The sequence below is a fragment of the Diceros bicornis genome, chromosome 20, assembly GCF_020826845.1.
Source record: "Diceros bicornis minor isolate mBicDic1 chromosome 20, mDicBic1.mat.cur, whole genome shotgun sequence".
NCBI classification, from domain to species: domain Eukaryota; kingdom Metazoa; phylum Chordata; class Mammalia; order Perissodactyla; family Rhinocerotidae; genus Diceros; species Diceros bicornis.
The window spans coordinates 31,991,562-32,015,938 of NC_080759.1; the positions used below are offsets into that span (position 1 = coordinate 31,991,562).

General features: G+C 37.6%; 1 protein-coding gene across 4 annotated transcripts in view; it reads left to right on the forward strand.

The window, feature by feature from the left end:
* The first annotated feature begins 752 nt into the window (after positions 1-752).
* The window catches only part of CPLANE1 (ciliogenesis and planar polarity effector complex subunit 1), a 116,807-nt gene continuing 93,182 nt past the window's right edge, over positions 753-24,377 (forward strand). For 2 of the 4 annotated variants that reach the window (XM_058564210.1, XM_058564212.1), the window contains exons 1-16: positions 754-887; positions 3,297-3,425; positions 4,637-4,772; positions 4,885-5,004; positions 5,447-5,679; positions 6,925-7,031; positions 8,251-8,407; positions 8,850-8,953; positions 10,091-10,273; positions 12,284-12,533; positions 12,703-12,858; positions 13,260-14,029; positions 14,590-14,798; positions 14,998-15,078; positions 18,095-18,259; positions 22,555-22,728. In XM_058564210.1, the coding sequence (XP_058420193.1) occupies positions 3,345-3,425; positions 4,637-4,772; positions 4,885-5,004; positions 5,447-5,679; positions 6,925-7,031; positions 8,251-8,407; positions 8,850-8,953; positions 10,091-10,273; positions 12,284-12,533; positions 12,703-12,858; positions 13,260-14,029; positions 14,590-14,798; positions 14,998-15,078; positions 18,095-18,259; positions 22,555-22,728 (2,926 nt within the window). In that variant the 5' untranslated portion in view covers positions 754-887; positions 3,297-3,344. Of the gene's footprint in view, positions 888-1,041; positions 1,269-3,296; positions 3,426-4,636; positions 4,773-4,884; positions 5,005-5,446; positions 5,680-6,924; positions 7,032-8,250; positions 8,408-8,849; positions 8,954-10,090; positions 10,274-12,283; positions 12,534-12,702; positions 12,859-13,259; positions 14,030-14,589; positions 14,799-14,997; positions 15,079-18,094; positions 18,260-22,554; positions 22,729-24,377 lie in introns of those variants that run through there. The other 2 variants (XM_058564213.1, XM_058564211.1) reach the window with 2 other exon arrangements.

Below are 24,377 nucleotides of genomic sequence, written 5' to 3' on the forward strand. Positions count from 1 at the left end.
GCCTTCAAAACCCAGGCCGTGACATCAACGTGTGAAGAGGAGAGCGGATAGGGAGACGGAGAGCATGCCACTGCCTAACGCATTCAAATGTAAGCTACAGGAAAACGCTTTTCCAGGCCAAACATAGCCCTAGATCTGCTTGTTCGTGACCCCTGCTCCCCATCAGTCGGCTGGCCCAGGACAGGGGCGAAGGCAGCGAAAATAGTGTGGTAAATAGTCGCTAGAATAGCCAGTTTAGACACGCTTTCCTCAGGGCTGTAAGTTGCCCCCTTGATCTGTGGAGGGCAGTGTACAACCCCTTTATTTTGGGGTCTGTGGAGGTTTCCACTAGGGAGGTGACATCCCGTGAATGACACGTTAGTCAGTATTAAACGGTTTCCTGGAAAGCGCCGCACAGAGTCTGGGCACTCAACAGGCGTGCGTCTGAGGAACGCTCAGGGGAGGTGGATCCCGAAGGACCGGCCGAAGCCGAAGAAGAGACGCGAAGGGGCGGCGGGCCGGCGGAGGAGATGGGGAGTGGCAGGAGGGGGATGGAGGAGACGGGGAGTGGCAGGAGGGGGAGGGAGGAGGGGGATGGAGGCGGCGAGGCGACGCGGAGCCGCAGGACGGCGTGGAGGACTAGGACCGGAACCTGGGGGGACGGGACGGAGAGGAGGAGGGAGGGAGGAGCTCTAGGAGCTTCCCGCTCGCGCTCCTGGTCGGCTCCGAGCAGGCGCCCTGGCGGTGCCCGCGCCCCACTCCCCGCCCTCCGCCGTCGCCAGGGCGCAGGCTCGCGTCAGGCCCGGCTGGGCCCGTGGCCGTCGCCCTCCCGCGTCCCCGCCGCGCTGCCCGCTTCGCCGTCGGCCTCGCCGCGCCTTCCCCGCCGCGGACGAGCAGCCCTGGCTCAGGTAACTGCCCGCAGATTCCTGCCCCTCACAGCCCCAGCCCCCTCCTCACGCCGTCCGGGCCTCGGCGTCTTCGGCCTCCTCCGTGCCCACATACCCCCTCCTATCTTGCATGTCCGCGGCCTCCCCCACCCCCTTGGCCCGTTCCCACCGCTAGGTCCTGGCCCTTCCCTCGCTCCAGGCCTTCCCCAGGCTCCCCGGCGGCGTCCTCCCGCCGCAGCATCCTCAGACCAACGGAGGCGCGGGGACCCTGAGGGCCCGGGTCGCCCTCCGGCCGCCGTGGGACGATGTCCGGTCGGGACCAGGCCTCGGCCCGAACCCGGCTCCTCCAGCTCCTGTCCTGTCCCCTGTGGCTCCTCACGGGGTAGAAGGCGTCCCTCCCTAGTAAGCCTCCCCCGCAAGGCCGGGTAGAAAACCTCAGAGGAGTCCCTGGGGATGACTTGTGCGAGGTGGTCGTGGGGAAACTCCTGTGTTTGACCTCAGTTGGTGATAAATTGAGCCGAGGGGTGGACATGATTTCTTAGACTCGTCTATGGTGGAAACCACAGAAGAACTTAGATTTCTCTTGAAATTGTATTCGCCAGTGTGTTTTAAATAAAGGTACTTTTTTGGATAGACTTAACTTTTTTGTCCTAAGATTTTTTTGAGTGTGATTTTTATTTCTCTTTCTTCCGTTAGCTGATTTTACTTGTTTTGTGATGTTTATTAGTATTGATGCGCAACATTAGTGTTTTGAGTGCTAGTTTAGAATGTGAAAGAAATAATCTTTGCGACATAACAGGAGGTGATTTTTAGAGTTCTAAGAAATAGATCTCCCATCATCAAATCCTGTAGGGCTCAATCCTCACATCTTGAAATGGTTAGCTATCTTTTTATCCTTTACGTTTTAATTGCAAAACTTATACATGAGTGTACATCTGGAGTATTTTAAAGCAAATCTCTGTTATTTTGTAGAATGTTGCTCAATTTGGGTTCGCCTGATGTTTCCTTGTGGTTAGATTCAGGTTATGTATCTTTAGCACATGTGTCATAGAGATGTTTTTCTCATTTTTCTTATCAGGTGGCATGTGATTTCCATATGTCCCATTTCTGATAATTTTTTTTTAATAATTTTATTTATTTATTTTTCCCCTAAAGCCCCAGTAGATAGTTGTATGTCATAGCTGCATGTCCTTCTAGTTGCTGTATGTGGGACGCGGCCTCAGCATGGCCGGAGAAGCAGTGAGTCAGTAGGCGTCCGGGGTTCCAAACCTGGCCGCCAGCAGCGGAGCACGCGAACTTAACCGCTAAGCCATGGGGCTGGCCCTCCATTTCTGATAATTTTGATCACTGGATTAAATGGAGTCTGTCTGGCTTCTTCATTGTAAAGTTACTCTTGTCTCCTTTGTAATTAATGAGTGTTTTATAGGAAGATACTTTGAAATAATGTAAATATACAATTTTTCATCAAATGTTCAATTTATTCATTGACTCATATAAGTTCATAGTTTCCTATCTTATTCCATGTATTTTAAATCCATTACTGTAATTTGTTTTGATGTTCAAATTGTCCTCAGTTTGGTCACTGGGATCCCTTTCAGTATGGCTTCTGTGTCCTCCCTCCACCTGGGCTCCAACACACGGTGCCAGGCTGACCCACTGCATGAACATCCTCCCAAGATTCTCTGAAGAATGGACCATTGGCCCAAGATTATGCTCTCCTCATTCTGCTTGGGCTCTGACAGATTGTTCTTGGCCTGCTCTGCAACGATCCCCACACCCAGCATGGGGACTTGCTTGGCATCTTCACTTCATGTTATCTCAGGGCTTCATTTTTATGTGGGTAGTTTGGACTTTCTTACAGCTCAGTGGCTCAGGGCAGTTTGACCGCTTATGTGGTGATGGAAGGCTTAAAGAGTGGTTATTCCAGGGAGTAAGGTAGAAGCTGTGTTACCTTTTATGATCTAGCCTTGGGAAATGCATAGTGTCACTTCTGTTTTATTTTTGGTAAAAACAGTCAAAATCCCACCCAGTTTCAAGGGATGAGGCATAGACCAGAGGTCTCAGTGAGAGAAGTGTCAAAGTCACAGTGTAAGAAGAGCATGTGGGGTGGGAGATATTGTTGTGGCCATTTTTGGAAAATACAACCTGCCACACCAAGAAAAGCAAATCATAGAAACTTTATTGTCAAGATCTTTTCCTAGTTCATGTTTATCTTCATAGTCTGAGAAATAACTTGTCAAAAAAGCAAATACATTTTGCCTTATATCTTTTTCAAGATATAAGATGAGATACTGAATGCACTGTCAATATCTTACCTTAAAAACAGAGTTGGGCTAATAAGAAGTAATTTACCAAAACTTTATGAAAATTCTAAATTACAATTCTCACTAAATATTATGGGCTATTTATTATTATTTTTATTTTTTACAGCATCTTGTGACTGTTTTTACTTAATTGGTCATTGATATCTTAACAAGCATGGAGATAAGATTAGAAGTTTTGACATCAACGAGTATCAAGCAGAAAAAACCCTGGCCACGAGTCTCCTGGTTGGGACAGGTAGGTTTTCCTTTATTTGTACAATATCAGTTTTAGTTTGTGTTAAATGTGTGCTTTGCCTCTAAGATTGAGGAATGTTCTATGGCCTTTAAAAAAATAAAACATCTTTAGAAGGATCACATGCACACTGAACAGGGGGTTTGTGTGTTTGTGTTTTGTTTTTGTTATAGTGAGCAAGTTAGCTTTTCCAGAAAGTTAAATGGTCTGTCTAGAAGAAATATTTTACTTTCAAAAAAATTTTTTTCATGTTATGTTTAAGAAGGTTGAAATGGCATATATCAAAAGGGAATATTTAATCTTCTGAACCTTTCTTTACCAGAACAGTCAGTTCCCATTGTGGTTTTCATGAGTGTGCAATAAAGTGCCCCTTAGAACTAGAATGAAGATAGGCCACAATACACTAACAATCCAGGAACACCATTCACAATGTATGGAATAGATTCCTTACCTTAGAGAAAGTGGGCAAACCTATAAAATCCTATTAGAATTTATAATAATTGTTAAAATTAAAAAATTTGGTGTTTAGTATCATTTCCTATGAGAAATTATACCATTAATTAACTTCTTTTAGAACAGTGTCTCTGGATCTTGATGTCAGTTTAGAATCATCTGGAGATCTTGTTAAAACAAGTGCTGGGCCCCGCTTCCAGAGTTTCTGATTCAGTAGGTCTGGGGTGAGGTTGGAGAATTTCTGTTTCTAACAGGGTCGCAGGTGTTGCTGATGCTGCTGGTTAAGTGGTACTTTAAAAACCACTGCCCTAGAATATATGAAAACAGAGTTAATTCAAAATAGCATACTTTTTCTAGATAATAAAACATGATCAGAGCCAGGGGCTTCGGAAGCCATATCTTTTTTAATCTAAGTAAATAATTTAAAAACTTGCCCATACTCCTGTTCAAATTGATGAGATTAAATGGCAGATAACCCAGTTTTCACTAGCAGAATTGGAAGATGCTCCTAAATTTTAAACTTCAAAGAAATCTAAATGCAACCATTAGGTCATCTTACCTAGGAATTCTAGTAAGAGGTATTTTAAGATAGAATGAAAAATCTTCAGGTTACCTCATCAACCTTATTTTTCATTTCATGATTTGTGGTACAAATTGTTCTTAGATGTCACTTTGTTTTCCTTTCTGGGATAATTTATTTAGATAAGAGGTTGAATTCATTTCTGGCACCTCTTAAGTCTCTCACATGTTTCTTCTCTTAGGAAAGTGAAGCTGTTTTTCTTTTGGATGATAAATTCATAAATGAAATTAATTTGCTATCAGGAAGGACAAAGAAGAAAATTCCTAGTCTGCAGCCTTTGTTGAAGGATGTTATTGTCCTAACAACGTCCAGTAATGGTTAAGTAGTACTGGTATTTTCAAAAGGCTAGATTAACTGTATTTTTTAATAATTTGGGGTAATATTAAGGGAAATTAGATTATAAGTATCACATTTCCTTTTTGGAAACAGATGCCTGGCTGGCTGGAGTACTCACTACAGGGGAGCTTTTCCTTTGGAACAAAGATCAAGATTGTTTGAAAACCATACAAGCAACCGAAAAGCCTAAGGAAATGATTAAAGCTGCAGTAGGTGGGAATTTTTTATTTGTTTAAAATTGGTTTAACTTGATAAATAGGAGGGAAAGAGGATGAAACATTTTCCTATTACTATTTTAAAAATATATCTCTGAATGTGTGTGTATATATATATATATCTATCTGTATATTTATATTTCCTTATATATGTATGTATTTTTTTGATAGTATTTATTTGTGATACTTTGATTCATGTTGAAGAGGAAAAGTCTGGCATTCCTAACGTATCTGTGGTAGCAGTGGGTTTCTAATATCACATAATAAGTATGTGATAAATGTTACTATTATCTGTACTTTTAATTTATTATTAGTGCCTTAGTTTTACATCCTGAATGGAAACATCATTTAGGCTGTCAGAATAGATAAATTATGTACTTTCTGGAGGGAATTCAGATTTCAGAGGTTTAATTGCCTTTTTTTTTTTTTTTTTTTTAAAGCAAGTGCTTTGAGACTGTACTTGTATGTATCTGGAAATGGGAAAAGAGTTCTGCTTATAACTTCTTCTGGATGCATATTTCTTTGGGAATATTTAGAATTCAAGAATATCTTATCTTCTAAAAGCCCTTCATTGGTGGGCCAGTGGTTCCAGATCACACCTGAAGAAGCAGTTCATTTGCCTTCTACTGAAGATAAAGAAGCTGTAGTGCATGCTGTTTTTATAAAAAATGAGGTAAAATCCAAATCAGACAGGGCGTTATAGAAGCTGACATCTCAGACTAAGAATAGATGCTACCTGTGAAGCTATTGAGTGGAGTGTGTAATGACATAGCTATATATCTCTAGTCATCATTAATTGTCATAGTAATTGTGAAATTATTATGGAAAAGATATATTTTTATATTTCCTGGTTACATTTTTTTAAAATGTTTATTAAAAGTGGTTTGAACTTAGAGCTTCCTTTCTCTTTTCCTAGTTTTACTTTTCCCTGGTTTTAAAATTTGGTTAGTTTTAGGGCCGGCCCAGTGGCTTAGCGGTTAAGTGCACGCGCTCCGCTGCTGGCGGCCCGGGTTCGGATCCTGGGCGTGCACCTAGGCACCGCTTCTCTGGTCATGCTGAGGTCGTGTCCCACGTACAGCAACTAGAAGGATGTGCAGCTGTGACGTACAACTATCTACTGGGGCTTTGGGGGGAAAAATAAATAAATAAAATTATAAAAAAATAATAATAATAAAGAATAAAATATAGTTAGTTTTATAATTTAAAAAGCTACAATTGATGATATTAAGTAAGCCATTTAATTCTTAGGAAATAACACATTTGTTAATTAAAAAACATTTTATTTATTTATTTTTTTTCCCCCAAAGCCCCAGTAGATAGTTGTATGTCATAGTTGCACAGCATTCTAGTTGCTGTATGTGGGACGCGGCCTCAGCATGGCCGGAGAAGTGGTGCGTTGGTGCGCGCCCGGGATCTGAACCCCGGGCCGCCAGCAGCGGAGCGCGAGCACTTAACCGCTAAGCCATGGGGCCAGCCCTAAAAAACATTTTAAATAGCTGTATGATACTCTTTGTATGTAGGGACCATTTTATTACCCAATCCTCTATTGTTAGAAATTGCATTTTGAAGTTTTATTGTTTTCCTCTACCTTCCCCCACCTTCAGGGATAGTGTTATAATTTAAATAATATATAACTATAAAATAAGAGAAAAAGAAATATATAAGAATCTTTCCAGTTATAGCTACAGTAAATGGCAGTTTTCTTAAGGGAATAAACTGTACCTTGATTTCCCATTTGGGACATGCCTCTGGCTCAGAAATAAATTACTTAGTCTTCAGCTTAAGATTAAGAATAAAAATGCAAGCAAGATTTTGATATGTTTCATTTATTTTATTTATGATGAGAAAGATATGTTTTGTATATCTTGATTTATTTTGAGATTAATTATATACTAACGTATATTAAATTTATCTACAGTTATTTGGAGACTGCTGCTTGTGTTCATTTACTTTTTATTCTGGGGAATGCCTGAAGTTGACATTTCTAGCAATTCGGTGGTGTGAGACTGTATTTACACCTATGAGGTGAGGTAAATGTTTCCTTCTTCCTTATTTTCTTTCTCTTTTAAAACATTATCTTTTGGCCCATAAATACATAGTAAGATTAGTAAAGGAAATGTGAATTTCCACTTCTGAGACCTTATAAATCCTTTCTTCCCATAAGTATTGCTTTGTTTCTTTAGTTTTCATTTTTAAATGTTTACTCTAGAAAGTTTTTCTTGTTTTTGTTTTGTTTCCCTTCTTGGAACTGAGAACACGTAAAAGGTAAGGCAGGCTATGGTCTTACTTAAGACTATAAAAATGACTATTTTGGGGGCGGCCTGGTGGCGCAAGTGGTTAAGTGCACGCGTTCTGCTGTGGCGGCCTGGGGTTCGCCGGTTCGGATCCTGGGCGTGTACTGATGCACTGCTTGGCAAGCCATGCTGTGGCGGCGTCCCATATAAAGTGGAGGAAGATGAGGCACGGATGTTCGCCCAGGGCCACTCTTCCTCAGCAAAAAGAGAGGAGGATTGGCAGATGTTAGCACAGGGCTGATGTGCTCACACACACACACAAAAAAACTATTTTGGAAAGTAATTCAATTGAATTTTAAAAATGACATAACTTACTTGAATTTGCTACTGTACCTTTTAAATGCTCAAGTGTTTTTTTTATTAAAAATAGTTTCATTTATTCTAAAAAGCCCAATAAAATAGAATGTATTAAAAGCATGTAATGCCTAAGTAAGATTTAGTAAAATGGTGTGTTTTTTTATTTTTTTTCTGTTTATTTTTTTGTGCTAACAGTACTTATTAAGGTGTAATTTATATAAAGTAAAATGAACAAATCTTAAGTATACAACTAGATGGACTTTCACAAATATACACGTATGTGCAAACCATCTTTATATCAAATATAGATCATTGCCACTATCCTAAAAATCCCCTCTTCTCTACCTGTTTAATGCCTGTAAAAATGTTTGCAATAATGTAGAAATATGTATATCTGAACCTTTAGTGGAATCAGATGTATTTGGGGTCGGCTATGGAACATGCCATTACTAACAAAACTCTGATATTGAGCTTTTTAACTGCTGACTGTTCTTTTGTGCCCTGGATGAAACTTCTAAATGGTTGCTAAGGAGCCCCCTAATATATGTGCACATGTAAGAATTTAGTGGGACTCTTTAATTTTTTGTAATGAACTTAAATTAATTTAGAAGTTACTATACTTGCTGTTTTCAAATATTTCATTACTTCCTTAGATCATTGCCATTCCGTCTTCACTGGGCGCAACAAGATTGCCTTCTGAGCAGTCTAATTCCTAAATGTGAATCAGTAAAATCGAGAGGAGCTCTGATTTCTGCCTTTTCAAGAGATGGCCTTACCCTGGCAGTAACTCTTAATCAGAAAGACCCAAAGGTCAGTAAATGTAATCTATCTTGGAAGTAACCTATAAAAGAGAGAGTTTATTCCAATTTTGAGATATTTCTCCCCTGAAGATAGTTTTTCTTTTTTCCTTAATACTACTTTATGTTCTTTAAATTGGTGTTTTCTGTCCAGCTTAATATTGTGGAGTGGTAAAGTTATTTAAGTTAGCTGCCATAATTTTCAAAACTTGACCTTCAGAAGCGAGCAGAGGATAAGGGAGAAGGAAGAAAGAAGGGCAGAGTAGTAACTGATGTTCTTAAAATGTAGTATAAATGAAGAGAAGAGTTGTAAGTGGTCAGTATTGCCTTGTGAGTTGGGAAAGACTCCCTAGATAGTTTGTTGATATAATAATAGATCTCTAGGTTCCAGAATTATAAGCAATGATTAAAGTAAAATAATTTTAATGATTTTGTTGTCTTTTTTTTCGTTCTAGGCAACTCAGGTATTATTTATAAACACATTGAATTTTGTTGCTCTTTATGGTAGCCTTAAAGGATGTAGTAATAAGAATCCTGTGGTTCCAGCTACACTTGTCAGGTAAGAACTCTTATAGTTCTAAATAGTGTTTTTATTTTCTTTTCCAGTAAGTTATTTTCTTTTCTTAAGTTCAAGGCTCTGATAATTCAGTAGGTATCTAAATAGGTATTTAGATAGATAATGCAACTTACTTTCAGCATTTGTGTTTGATGTATATATGGAAAGCCTTAAATACTTTAAGGAAGGGTCTGGTAGGGTGGAAGGTACATGAACATGTATATATTTTCTTTTATTTCTTCCTGTGTTGTCTCAGAAGGAGTGGAATCATTGGACTTAATTGGAGAGGCTGAAATGAAAACACCTAGATTGAGAAGACCATTATATACTCAGGGAGGCTGAGGTGTTCATAGCCCTTTAAACAAGTTGGCATTTTCTGCATATGGATCAATAGCAACATAAGTGGTGATTTGGGGTGGCATGTGAGCTACCACCAGGACCTATATGGGATTACAGAGTAGGAAGATTTCTTGGACCCCCTAATTTCCTTTTCTGAACACTTTTCCCTGCTGTTCTCTGAATTTCTGAAGTTTTCAGGTCCATCCTGCCTTGCCTCTTAATTTTCTTTCCCTCCCCAAAAGTTCCTTTCTAAAAGTATTACTGATCTCAGTGCAGTGGCCTGTTTGACTTAGGGGGTCCCATTTACATGAGGAGGAGCTACTTTTTGTCCCCATGAAACATTAATATTACCAGATAGTTAAGGAGTAGTAAGGAAGGCTTTGGGAAGAGGGAGTCTGCTGTTGAGTGGAACTGTAGCAGGCTGCAGGGAGGACAGGCGTGGTATTGATCTTTACATCTGTCGGTAGATCTTAGTTATGGACACCAATAGGATTAAAAGTTGTTCTAATTAAAATGTGAGTGACTAAAAAGCTTAACTCTTTTAGGGGTTATTTTAATTTTATGCTTTGCTTATGAATCTCAGTAAATTCTAATTGGTATATCATATGGAGTAGATGTTTATGGGCAAACTCCTTTTTTCTTTGTTCTGGGAAGTAAAATACACAAAATGTATGTGTCAGTTGCCTACTATTCATTCTTTTGCCCTTATTTTTGGAAGTGTCTCTCCACTGCTTAGCCATTATAAATTATCAAAGACATTGTAGAGAGTCCTTTCTAAACCTATTGTCTTACTTTTTTTAGGTCCTACTGGGTAGGTGATATCAGCTGGACTCATGATAGTCTTTTTCTGGCTTGTATGTTAAAACGTGGCTCCCTGGTTTTATTGACCTGCCAGGGTGAATTGCTAACATTAATTACATTTGGTTGCTCTATAGAATTTGGGCCAGCAGAATTTATTCCTCTTCATCCACTAATAACATATAGGTGAGACATTTGAATTGTTTTAATTTGTTTATAGAAGTTTTTCTCTTTTGGTATTACTTCATTGTGTATTTTTTTTGATAATTTCATCTTTCACATTGTCTTATTCTTTCTTTGAGTCTATCATCTCAATATCTGTTTCTTATTTATAGTTTTCTTCTATTTCTTTTTGTGGCTTAATCCTGGTGAAAATTTGACATTGTGACTATGTAAGTATAAGTTATTTAAATATTCTATAGAATTAAAAATTTATCTTCTGTGATATAAAAGTTAATAAAAGTATGATATGTCTTATTGTTTTAAAAGAAGAGCACTTGGATAAATTAATAACTCAAAATTAACTTGGCACATGGATTTATCTACTTTTTTCCCTTTGGGGAAAATAGAAAATTCAAGTTGTTGGAAATGGATAGAAGACTTTAGAATTTAGCTGTATTTTAATTTTTAATTGTGAGATGGGGTAGCAGTTTAGCTTTGGAGTCAGGTAGATCAAGATTCAAATCTACTTATTAGTTGTATGACTTGGGCTAAGTTATTCTTTAAGCATCTATTTCTTTTACTGTGAAATGAAGGTGACAATAATTGTCTCCTGGGGTTTAGGGAATAAAGTAAGGTAATAAATAATTATAAATTGCTTAGCACAGTTATGGCATAAAGTAAATGCTCAATAAAGATTTGTTATTATTGGTGTTGATATTATATATGGCTAGACACATATACACAGCTATTTACAAAACAAAAATTGGAAAAGGCCTTTGAAATTAATCCATTCCCCTTGCTTTACAGAAAGGAAACTGAGGAGAGGTGTGTCTTTAATAATATTTAGCAAAAACCTGATGCTCAATGTTTAGCGATAGAAAATTCTAATGGAAAAATTTGTCATTTCCTGCAGTAGTGAAAGTATTTTTTCCTTATTTCTTAAGGTCTGATTCATAATTGACTTGAATTCCCTCACATTCTCCTTTAAATATTTGGGGGCTTTTCAAAATGAGTTGCTTTTTATGATTACAAAAATAATACATATTTATTATTTAAAAAAATAAACTGAAAAATCAAATGTTACAAAACTAAATAATGTAGAAAGTGAAAGACTTGTAGTCCTATTCCTCAGAGATAACAATTATTAACATTTTAGCATGTTGTCCTCCAAATTAAAAAAAATTTATATAATGTTTGTAATAATAATATTAGTTTATTGTTTAAAACAAAATAAATTATATGATATATGCTGTTTACTATTTAGCTTTTTTGATTTAACAGTGTTTCTAACACATCTTTCCATTAAGTCATTTTTTAATGGTTCTATAGATTTCTATGGTATGTACATTCTATAATTAACCAATCTTCTATTGTTGACCATTGGGCTAATAAAACCTACATTTGAATAGTTTCCTAAGCAGAAAAAATTATAATATATTTTGATTATTTGTCCTGTTTATACTTATACAGCCCCACAGTTAATAAGCAGTGATATAAAGTCATCAGAGTGAGGTATACCACCATAACAATAAATAAATACATTTATGTGGAAACTCAGTCAAATTTAATCTTAAGCTGATAAAATTTTACTCACTACTATCCTCTCCAAATGTCCTTCTCAGTTTCTTTTCTTTCTCCTCAATAACAAGTATACTCAGAGCTCATAATTATATTCTTGTAAGTATATTTAAATATATGGTATGAAGGAAAGTTAACTATTTAACTCTCTTTAATAGTAAAAATGAACTGCCTTAATTCTTTTCTAAAATAATTTGTATAAAACCAGATTAAAAAGCAAAATAGAGTAAATGCCACAATTCAGGGGAAATTTAAAAAAATTAACGTATACATTATTTGATCACTTATATTTTCCTTACAGATATATGTACATTTAATATTTTTGTGTTTAATTTCATTGCTTTTTTCATTATTCTGTAATTTAATTGGTGTTTTGCTTTTTCTTTGGAATAATGTGATTGTTTCCTTTAAGATTTTTGTCTTAGTAATTCTTGAATTTTGATGTTTGTTTGCTAGACCACAGCAGTTGGCTTTTCAAGATTCAAATAATTCTATAGATTCATCAGCTTCTGATAGTGACCCTATGAGACAGAGATTTTCTGTAAAAGCACACTCACGGTTACCCTACCTCATTATTTCTGATGGATACATGGTCACAACCCTTCGATTTCTCGATAACCTGTCTCCATCAGTGCTCATGAGATCCCTTCTACTTGATTCAACCGAGAAGCTTGAAAAAACATACCAAAGTGTGATATTGTCTAAGGTATAGTGCTTTTTGGTATTATTAGTAAAAGTTGGCTTCTTAGTCTTTTCAGATTGAAAACTCTACTGACCTTGGATTGTATATAGTTGTCTATAGGATTTTTAGCTGCTCATAATAGAATTATGGATAAAATTTTGCTCTTGGAAATCTTTTATGCTTTCTTCTACAGCCAAAAGGCAAAGGACTGAACTTGCGATCACTGGAGTCTCTAAGATCTAGCCTGTTAAAACACCAAGGAAATGAAAGTTCAGCTGATTCTACTGTCCCCAGATTCTTGCAGGCAGAAGAAACGATGAAGTTAAATGAAAAAACAGCAGATTTGCAGGTACTTAGTAGCAGTGTTTTATTTACTTTGAACAGTTACGTATTGACTTTATTCCAAGAAACAGATTTTGTTTTTCCCTTGTTTAAGGGAAGAGAGGCCGGCCCCGTGGCTTAGCGGTTAAGTGCGCCTGCTCCGCTGCTGGCGGCCCGGGTTCGATCCCGGGCGCGCACTGACGCATTGCTTCTCTGGCCATGCTGAGGCCGCGTCCCACATACAGCAACTAGAAGGATGTGCAGCTATGACATACAACTATCTACTGGGGCTTTGGGGGAAAAAAATAAATAAATAAAAATTAAAAAAAATATATTGTAAGGGAAGAGAAATTTGAGAACACCAAAGTGATTCTACTTGTAAGATATTAAATGGTATTAAGTATAATTTTTTTTTTACTCGTGTTTTAGGGTTTTGAAGCAGAAGAACCTAATGAAGGCAAACACTTTCCAAACAACTTATTCTCTTTTTGGAACCAAAAAAATGATCCATTGTTTAGTAGTGCCAAGGAGGGAAGATTGGAGTTTGCATCTATGTTTGATACGATACATGCAAAGGATGATACTGAGGAGACAGATAGAACCATTACAGAACTGCGTTCTGTCCAGAAAAATCTCCTTGCAGCATGGGCTATAGGAATTTCAAAAAATGTGACAGAAAAAAATTCAATGTTAAATTACACAGTAGTTTGTCTCACTCATTTTTTCTACATTCTTCAATATATAAAGTGTCCTTTCCCCAAACTTGATCTTTCTTTAGGCAAGAGCCCGAGACGTGATGCATGGGTACTTTGTATCTTTCAACTTTTTCATCAGTGTTTATCAATCCAGTGTTGGGATATGAGATACAAACAAGATGTGGGACATTTGGTAAAGCTGACCTCAAATACTATAAAGCTTTTGCTGACTAAGCAACAACAGCGTCAGTTATTCTCAGAGAAGCTTCTAGCCTGTTTTCATTTACTCAAAATGGTAGCTGATAATCTAAATCACATATACAATCTTCAACCTGAAGTTACTTCAGCATCAACTGATGGAAGTAGAACAGCAAATCAAGACTCATTGGTGGTACCCATTTTTCAAATGTTTCGAGATAGTGGTTCTCAGGGAAACTGGTCTTGGAACTCGTCTTTTGAGATTCATCCTCAAGTAGTAAATCTTGTTCAACAGCCAGGACACAGGTATAATTACTTTAATATTATGATACCATCAGCATTATAGATTTTTTTCCTTTTTGAAAAATTGAGATGTAATTCCCATACTGTAAAATTCACCATTTTAAAGTGAACAATTCAGTGATTTTTAGTATAGTCACAAGGTTATAGAACTATTAGCACTAATTCCAGAATATTTTTATCACCCCAAAAAGAAACCCTGTATCCATTAGCACTCAGCATTTTTTTATGTTATTTAAAAATATTTTAGGATTTATGCCAATGTTATTCAATACACATGTTTTATTAGTCTTGGGCAACTGTAATACTATTGAAAGATTTGGGTTTAGGTAAGCACTATAGAAAAAGGACCGTAGGTACATAAAGCATTTATGAAGATATTTAAAATATATTATGCGTTTTTTTGATCAGTGGACATTGTGCTGTGTTTAAATCTGATCAGTTTGTATATATGTTATTACATCAGTGAAGAATACAGGACGAAAAAATGGCTAAATGGGACGCTATACTCATTTTTATCCCTAGTCTGAAATTTGGTTTTGATGATTACCTAATTTTGTGTGCAGATTGATTGCTCTCTGGAGAGTATTGTACAAAAAAACTTTATGGTATCAAACGCAGTTAAGTCGAAGAGTTCCTGAAGGCGGCAGACAGTTAAATGAAAAGATGACACATGAAGCATCTACTGTCAAGTCCCTGTTATGTCATATACAGGCTAACTTACAGACGGCCGGAGTTCGCTTGAACCAGACCTTAGAACTTAAGTCCATCAATGGTGAGTATCTTATAAACAATTTCTAATTCCATGAAAAAGGAATATAGTTAACTGGGCTTCGATTTTATTAATTGGTTGCAATTATTTATGTTTCAAAATAATTTCTGGCTGAGTTATAGTCACTGAATTTTAAAACAATGTAAATTTTTATGAAGTAATGTAATTAATCATGACTAATCGTTGGTTAAAAACTTTGTAGGTGAAGAATGTTTCCTATTAGGATCATATGAAAAGTCTGTTCAACTGTGGAAGAAAGCTCTACAAGAAACCCAAGAGAAAGGTAAGGGAGTGTTAAAAAGTATTTGCCATAATATTGGTAGGAACATATTTTAGCATGCTGTAGAGCTTAAAAAAAAATTCAGATTTCTTAATGCTCACAATTTCTTAACGCTCTAATAGAATACATATTTGAGCACCTTGACTGTCATTACGCACCTTGATTGTCAGAAATATTTAATAATATTCTTAGTCTTGGAATTTGTAGCACCAAGAATTTTTCTGTTATCTATAAATAAAGCTCCTTCTGTCCTTTTTTTGATTAGTGATGGAACCTGGATTGATTGTTGATGGGGGAAAAGTGAGATTTAGAGCCTAAATAAAATAATGTTTTGGGTTTTTTTTGCTGTTGTTTTGAGGGACTATAAGTATCTAAATGAGAAACTATGGAGCAAATATTTTACCGCCTTCTCGCAGACGTAGAGAAACGTGGAGCTCTTAGAGCAACAAGGCTCTCTACCCTTAAGTAATTCAACTTGAAGAATTTTCTGTGAGCTAGACTTTCTGTTAAGTATGGGCTACATGGAGTTTTTGATGAGAATATAGGGGTGTGGATTCTAGAAACTGGGGATAGCTTTTATGATAAAGGGAGTGAGGATGTGGTTAAACTGACAGATGTTCTCAGCTGGTGACCTCGGAGATAGCCCTGACTACAGCTACTACATGGTCAGGTTTGGCCAGTTGTTAAATTTATTTTCTGACTGCTATGGCTTTGTATGTTTCATTCCTTAATCTTCTTAGTCATTATTTATTGGGGGCCTGCTATGTGCCTACTACTGTATTAGGCACTTGGAATAACTGAAATAAACAACTTTACCTTCAAGTTTCCCACAATCTAGAGGATAGACTACATAAACAACTAGTACTTTTTTTGTTTTGTGTGGTTGGTGCTGGAAATACAGAAGAGCACTTCACAACAATCTGAGGCTGGAGTGCAAGCATCAGTCTGGGGAAACTTGGAGGAGTTGGTAGTTAAATTGAGTAGAAAATGGCCAATTAAAGTAGTGAGAATGGTTTAACAGAGGATATAGCATTCCAAAAGCAAAAAGCCATGAGAAAACATGACAATTCTGCAAGTAGTTTAATAGGACTAGATTATATGATATATAATTATTCTATTAATAATTCTATTAATAGAACTGCAAGGAGTTTAATAGGACTAGATTATATGATATATGTATTGTAATATTGGGGGTAGGATGTTGAGAGCTAAGGTGAAAGGTAGATAGAGAACAGATGATAAAGATAAAGGACCATACTGTATGCAGTGCCAAGGGATTAAGATTTTATGCTGAAGACAGTGGGATCAGTTAAGATACTTTATGTAGGAAGGAGAACTTTTGAAATAAATGTAGGCCATTTGGAAAGGTCGCTTGGTACAGTGTGGAGGGTCACTTTTAGGAGTGTGGTGTAGAGATGTGGGTTTTACTTAGAAGGAAGAAAAATAGTCAGTTGAGGAGGTTCTGAACCAAAGCAATGTCAAGAGTACTGGAGACCAGAGGTCACATTTGCCAGATATTTAATAGATTTGATCAATTTGACTTGTGACTGAATAGATTTGGAGAAAGAAATAGTTATCAGATTTAAGGATTGTCCAACTCGATGAAGAAGACTGGCATTCAAGGAGATGAGAAGTTCTGATGAAGAAAAGTTTTCATAATGAGTTCCATTGTGGTCCTTTGATTAGTGATGGAACCTGGATTGATTGTTGATGGGGGAAAAATGAGATTTAGAGCCTAAATAAAATAATGTTTTGGGTTTTTTTTGCTGTTGTTTTGAGGGACCATAAGTATCTATAAAAGGTCCATTGTGGACCTTTTGATTTAATTTCATTTCCAACTGTATCCATTAGGAATGATTTCTAGTAGTGGAGTCTGAAAGTAACAGTGACTTCAACAAGAAAGTTTATTTTTTCTTATGAAAGGAGGCCAGAAGTTGACAGTCTGGGGCTGATTTGATGTTTCTCATCAAGAATCCACTCTCCTATAGTTTTCCTACTCCTTCATCCTTCGTGTATGAGTATGGGTGCTGAAGCTCCAGCCATAACGTCCATATTTTAGGCAGCAGAAAGGAGGAAGGCAGGAAGGGCAAGAAACGGTACACCTCCTAGCTGGGTTACCTCTCCTTAAGCAGCTTCTCTGGAAGTTCTACACGATGTTATCTCTTGGTTGAGAACTTAGTCACATTTTCACACGGCCACATCTAATGAGAAGTTGTAATCTGGGTGCACTGTACCTCCATATAAAATTGGAATTCTTTTACTCAGGAAGAATGGATAAGGGACAGGCAACTAGCAGTCACAGTCCTAAACACCCTTCAGATATTTGAAGGCAGTGGTCAGGGGCTCCTTTCTTTTTTTTTTTTTTTTTAATTTTATTTATTTATTTTTCCCCCAAAGCCCCAGTAGATAGTTCTATGTCATAGCTGCACATCCTTCTAGTTGTTGTCTGTGGGATGCGGCCTCAGCATGGCTGGACAAGCGGTGCGTTGGTGTGCGCCCGGGATCTGAACCCGGGCCGCCAGTAGTGGAGCGCGCGCACTTAACTGCTAAGCCACGGGGCCGGCCCAGGGGCTCCTTTCTTATTGGATAGTGTTTCTTCTCCTTTGGGAAGTTGTTTTGACTGTGTTTGATATATGTATGGTTTCTTGGGTTTTTTTTTTTTTTTTTAGCAGATTCCCTTCTGTTTCATACCATGTGTACTTGAAAGAAATGTTAGTGAACCTTAGTGCTGAGATGAGGATTTGCAGCTCTCTTTGGATAAACTCTTAGTTATCCTAGGGCTGATGAAAGAAAATAAAATTGTTCAGAACTTAAAAATGAAAACACAAAGTATTGCTGACGTATTTTTAAAAGAATCTTTTATTGAAGTATAAAACAGATACTGAAAAGTTCACATAACATGAGTGTACAGCTTGATGAATTTTCATAAACTGAACACTCCTGTCTACCTGCCACCCCAGATCAAGAACATTACCTTGCTGACATGTTTTAATGTAAGCTTAATTCTTTCCTGTTTAAGGAGGAAGAAGAGCATGTTTTCTTCAGACACGCTATTATCTTTCTCTTTTATACTGCCACCTCTATAGCTATAATTTAAATGATGCTCAAGGATTGTGTGATCAGCTAGTAAGAGAAATACTGAGATGGTCGCACCTACCTGTAGAAGAAAATGAAGATGGTTCAGGTATGCTTTTAAAAAATCAGTTTGTGTAATCTTATTAATTTGTATTTATAGGTTTAGTTATGAAATTGCTTATACTTAAAAGTTGGTTGCTGTGCCTCTGTGATGACTAAGTTATGTTATGGTGAATTTTGGACTGTTAGCTTGTCAATAACAAGTACCTAGTTTTTCGGGTTTTTTTAATCTTTGGATCCCCAGAGCTTAGCAGTAATTGCCTGCTGAACTGATACAATTGTTTTCTCACAGTCATATTTGTTAGACATAATATCACATACCCAAGTATTTTTCCTTAATATATTTATATTTTCTTTAACTGTTGCTTAAGATGGTTTAGTGAAGTGATAAACATCACTTTCTGAGATATTCTGAGTCTTTTTGTAACCTGTTTAAGAGGCTGCAGAATGTCTGGATTGCCCTTTTTTTTTTTTTTTTGAGGAAGATCAGCCCTGAGCTAATATCCATGCTAATCCTCCTCTTTTTGCTGAGGAAGACCGGCTCTGAGCTAACATCCATTGCCAATCCTCCTCCTCTTTTTTTTTTCCCCTTTTTCTCCCCAAAGCCCCAGTAGATAGTTGTATGTCATAGCTGCACATCCTGCGAGTTGCTGTATGTGGGACGCCGCCTCAGCATGGCCGGAGAAGCGGTGCATTTGTGCGCGCCTGGGATCCGAACCTGGGCCACCAGTAGCGGAGCGCGCACTTAACTACCAAGCCGCAGGACCAGCCCCTGGATTGCCCTTTTTTTTTTTTAGAAATTTTTTTTTTTTTTAATAATTTTATTTATTTATTTATTTTCCCCCAAAGCCCCAGTAGATAGTTGTACATCGTAGTTTCACATCCTTCTAGTTGCTGTACGTGGGACATGGCCTCAGCATGGCCAGAGAAGCGGTGCGTCGGTGTGCGCCCGGGGTCCGAACCCGGGCCGCCAGCGGCGGAGCGCGCACACTTAACCGCTAAGCCACAGGGCCGGCCCAGGATTGCCCTTTTTAAAAGAGGTATATTTAAATTAAGCAATAACCAGAGTGAAAGATATATGTGAACCAACACATAATATATTTATAATGGTTATAGAGTAGTATTCATGATGGTGTTCGATGTATGTTATGCATATAAATGTGTCTGAAAGGCCCAATGTATCAGAACTTTCTAAATGGAGTCCATGCCAACTTAATTTTTTATGATTTCAGCTACTGTTTATAGATTTCTTACTCTTTGTGATTTTTATCTTTTTGACTTTTTGTGTTCATTATGGAAGTAGTACACGTTCATTTTAGGCAGTTTTGAAGATATGAAAACGTATCAAGAAGAAAAAAATCACTTATAATTCTAACACTTTTATCTACATACATTTTTTTTTTTTTTGCGAGGGAGATCAGCCCTGAGCTAACATCCATGCTAATTCTCCTCTTTTTGCTGAGGAAGACCAGCTCTGAGCTAACATCCATTGCCAGTCCTCCTCCTTTTTTTTTCCCCCCAAAGCCCCAGTAGATAGTTGTGTGTCAGAGTTGCACATCCTTCTAGTTGCTGTATGTGGGATGTGGCCTCAGCATGGCCAGAGAAGCGGTGCGTTGGTGCGCTCCCGGGATCCGAACCCGGGCCGCCAGTAGCGGAGCACGCACACTTAACCGCTAAGCCACCGGGCCGGCCCTCTATATACATTTATATATGTATGTTATCAGAGCTATATATTCTGTTTTGTAGTCTTTTAAAGTTTAGTATTATGATGAATATTTCTCAATGTAAATAATATTCTTTTTTAAAAACCTATTAAACCTTTTCCCCATTATTGCACATTTTAGGTTGTTGCCACACATTTACTGTTTTAAATATTGCTGCAGTGTACGTAGATTTTTGTGAGCATTGCTAATAATTTCTTTCGGATAAATTTCTAGAGATGAGGTTACTGGATCAAAGAGAATCCATGATTTTTTTTGTGTGTGTGAGCTAACATCCATGCTAATCCTCCTCTTTTTGCTGAGGAAGACTGGCTCTGAGCTAACATCTGTTGCCAATCCTCCTCCTTTTTTTTTTCCCCCAAAGCCCCAGTAGATAGTTGTACGTCATAGTTGCACATCCTTCTAGTTGCTGTATATGGGACGCGGCCTCAGCATGGCCGGAGAAGTGGTGCGTCCGTGTGCACCAGAGATCCGAACCCGGGCCGCCAGTAGCGGAGCGGGAGCACTTAACCTCTAAGCCACAGGGCCGTCCCAGGAATCCATGATTTTAAGACTTTTGATGGCTGTTGTCAAATTGCCCTCCAGAAAGGTCTGCTAGCTGTGTATGAGTGAAAAGACTTTTACATGTGACTTTTAACTGATTGGATAGTCTTCTTTTTTTTCTAGCAGTATTGTCATTACATGATTTAACTTTCAAGATAAGTTGAACCTATAGTAATGTACTTGATTTATTTTTAATGACGATTGTTTAGAATATATTAAGCATATTCCTACTGGGTCAGAGGTCCCCAAGACTTCCCCCCAAGTTCAGTGATCCACAGGGAGAACTCGCATGACTCCGCATATAGTTGTACTCAGGGCTATGATTTATTACAATGAAAGAATACAAAGCAAAATCAGCAAAGGAAAAAAGTGCATGGGGTGAAGTCTTCAGGAAACCAGGCATAAGCTTCCAAGAATCCTTTCCCAGTGGAGTCACACAGCACACCCGTCATTCCTCCAGCAACAGGTTGTGACAACATATGTGAGATGTTGTCCACCAGGGAAGCTCATTAGAGAATCAGTGCCCAGGGTTTTTAACTGGGGACTGATCACATAGGCCCCCTTTGCCTAGGCCATACCAAAATTCCACACTCTCAGAAGGAAAGCAGATGTTTAGCATAAACCACATTGTTTGCACAAAGAATTAGGTCCAGTGAGCCACTTGCATCAATTAAGATGGTGGGGATCCTCTCCGAATGCAAGTTCCCAGATGCCAGCCAAGGGTCAACCTTATAAGCAGGACTTTCAAGTAGTCAGGCCTGCTATATTTTCTATTTCCTGTATACTTACCTTATTAAATCATTCTATGTACTTATAATTTTATTTTATTGCATAACATTGCCATTATCATCATCACTGTGCCATATACAGAATTACCCTTTCAAATTATTTTATTTCTGAATTGATACAGTTTTACTCTGTGACCATATCTCTTAGAATCAAGTTGCTCCCTGTTTAAGAGGCTATTCCTGAGTTTTTTATGAGTTTTCCCTAATTAAGATTACCAGAAATCTTGCCTTTGTATAATTCCTACTGTAAGTTTTACCCAGGAGAAAAGATTCTTACCCATGTATTATTAACTTGAATGTGAAGAACTAGTATGATATTTTCAAACTTACGGTGACCAAATGAAGAATATTGCTTGAAGGCTAGTAATACTTTCTCAAGATCCCCTTTATATATGTAAAAAAAACATGTTTATTAACAATACTCTTGATTGCCTATGATATGAAAGGAGGAATGGTAGGTGCTGGAGTGTACAGTGAAAGATAGAAATGGTCCACACACATATAGAACTTAATATTCTTGTGAATGTGTACCAGGTGACTTCTGGGAAAGAAAGAAATTTTGCTATTGTTGGGGCCATAAATTTCATAAAAATTAACATTAACTTAGTATTTATCTATATTTAATAGTTTTTAACTATTTTCAAATTTCTGAATGCCAGTTTATATTATGAGTTTTGATTCTCCAATAGGGGTGACACGTTTACTCCTGCTAGTTTCTATCAGAATCACCCCAGAAATCCTGATGTAATTTCCCCCGCCAGCCTTATGCCTTCACCCTACACATTCCTTTTGTCCCTACCTCCCAAAAGAATTTATAGTAGTGAGCCACTCTTACTAATGGGAGTATTCCCAGATCTAATGGTACATAAAAAAGCGTTAAGAATCACTGTTCTGGTGCTTTTCTTGTAGTACACCGTGCCTCCTTTTATCAAAGAAAAGAAATTGGAAAGGAAAGCAAGAAGCAAAAATAAATAACGAAATGCTAAGCTTGCAAGTCCATCATGACTGGATTGTTTTGTATAGATTCCTCTATGATTTTTGAAAAAACTGGTAACTTAAAGTCATAAACAGTTCCTAAGTGTGGGTGCTCATACTTAATGAGCTAATTATTTTTTATCGTCTTCAAGCAGTATAGCTACCTATTATAAATTAGCTTATACAGGCCATGGGTGCTCATCTCAGAAAAAAAATTTAATTATAATTTTTTTCTTGTATAATATTGGGAACTTAAATACCATTACTTGTTGGTAGTTTGATCAGAATCTCCTTTGGTCATTTGCTGTATCCCTTAGTTCCTGAGAAGTCTCATTGTGAGTTGGGAGTGACTGGAAATGTTTGTCCTGAGGCGGCAGTGAGGGTTATCCAGTCCATGGCTCGTTTCATGGCCGCCTATTTCACCAATCAGCTGCTTTGCATTTTGCCACCTCACAATGTGAATGTTCTTCCTCCTCTTCATATTAAAACAGGTAATATAGTAAGCAAATAATTTGCTCACCTTTGTTTTTACACATAATATTTAAAACCATATTATACAGTGATCGTTATTCTATGGAAATAATACTGTTCTAGTTTAGTGCCTAATACACAGGAGATGCTCAGTGACTATTCGTGAATGAATAAAATCTGAGAAGGGTAATTGCTTGGATTTGTTTTTATTGAGTATGGATTTTTTTTTCCCTGAGGAAGATTCATCCTGAGCTAACGTCTGTGCCAATCTTCCTCTATTTTGTATGTGGGTCACCACCACAACATGGCTGATAAGTGGTGTAGGTCCGTGCCTGGGATCCAAACCCGCAAACTCAAGCTGCCAAAGCAGAGTGCGTCAAACTTAACCACTACACCATGGGGCCGGACTCTGAGTATGGGTTTTTAATCACAAATTTTGGACAAATTGGTATTTATAAAGTTTCCATTTTTAAAATTAAAGGGCTGCCACCTTCATTTATATAAAAATGTGGAAATTTAACAAATTTTTGTGTGAAATTAGAATTTAATATTATTTGGGTGATTTACTTTTATACTTTTATTCGGATCATTTACTTTGCTCTATTTAATCATTTCATTAATAGGGTCAAAATGTACTTCATCTGTGCTAGATAACTGCCCTGCCCTTATGGAGATAAACATGTGTACAGATTTCTATGATATTCATTCATTCTACTAATTTTTATTAAGTGCCTGCTATGTGCCAAGCAGTGTTCTAGGTGCTGGAAATATATTAGCTTGCTCCATATGAAACTAATAATATGAAAATATTTGTAGTTTTTTGTTTTGTTTTCTTTTGACTTATGAAATACAGACTTATCCTAACTGCCATGAAGAAAACAGATAAAGTACCTGTTTTTTTATAGAGTGTACATCTAATATGTTGAGACAGAAAATTAAATGAATGAATACATAAACAAGATATATCAAACGGTGATAATTCTTATGCGGAGAATTGAAATAGAATAATGCATTTTGACTGAGTAGCTATTTCAGATTGGGAATTAGGAAGGAGTTCTCTGAGGGGGTGACGTTTCAGCTGAACTTTTAATGACAAGAAAGAGCCAGCACTGGACACATCAGGACTTAGAGCATTCTAACCTGAGCTTGTGCAAAAGTCCTAGAGCAAGAACAAACTTGATGTGTTTGATAAACTGAAAGACTGATGTGGCCGGAGCATGGAGGATGAGGTGGAGAGTGGTGTGAGATGAAGTCAGACATAGACAGGGGCCAGATGATATAAACCAGGGTGAGGAATCTGAATTTTATTTTAAGTGCGATGGGAAATTATTGGAGGGCTTTAAGCAGGAAATAATATGAACTGATAAATATATACAAGGCAGAGATAGGTTAGAGTACTACAAGATATAATGTAATTAGAAGTTTAATAGAGGTAGCAACAAGTAGTCAGCAAATTTAATAAACCATGCAGTTTTGAACTAGGTGTTCAGACTCTTCTTTAATTGTCTGTGGAAGTGGGTAGGAGGGGAGGACTGTCCTCACTCACTTGGACGCTTCAAAAGCACTATTAGTCTCTAGTCTCACCTGGGGTTCTTGAGGAGGTTCTGGTCCCTAGAAAGTCATGTGTGTGAGGTAGGATCAGAAGGGAAATTATCTGGTGGTTCTTTTT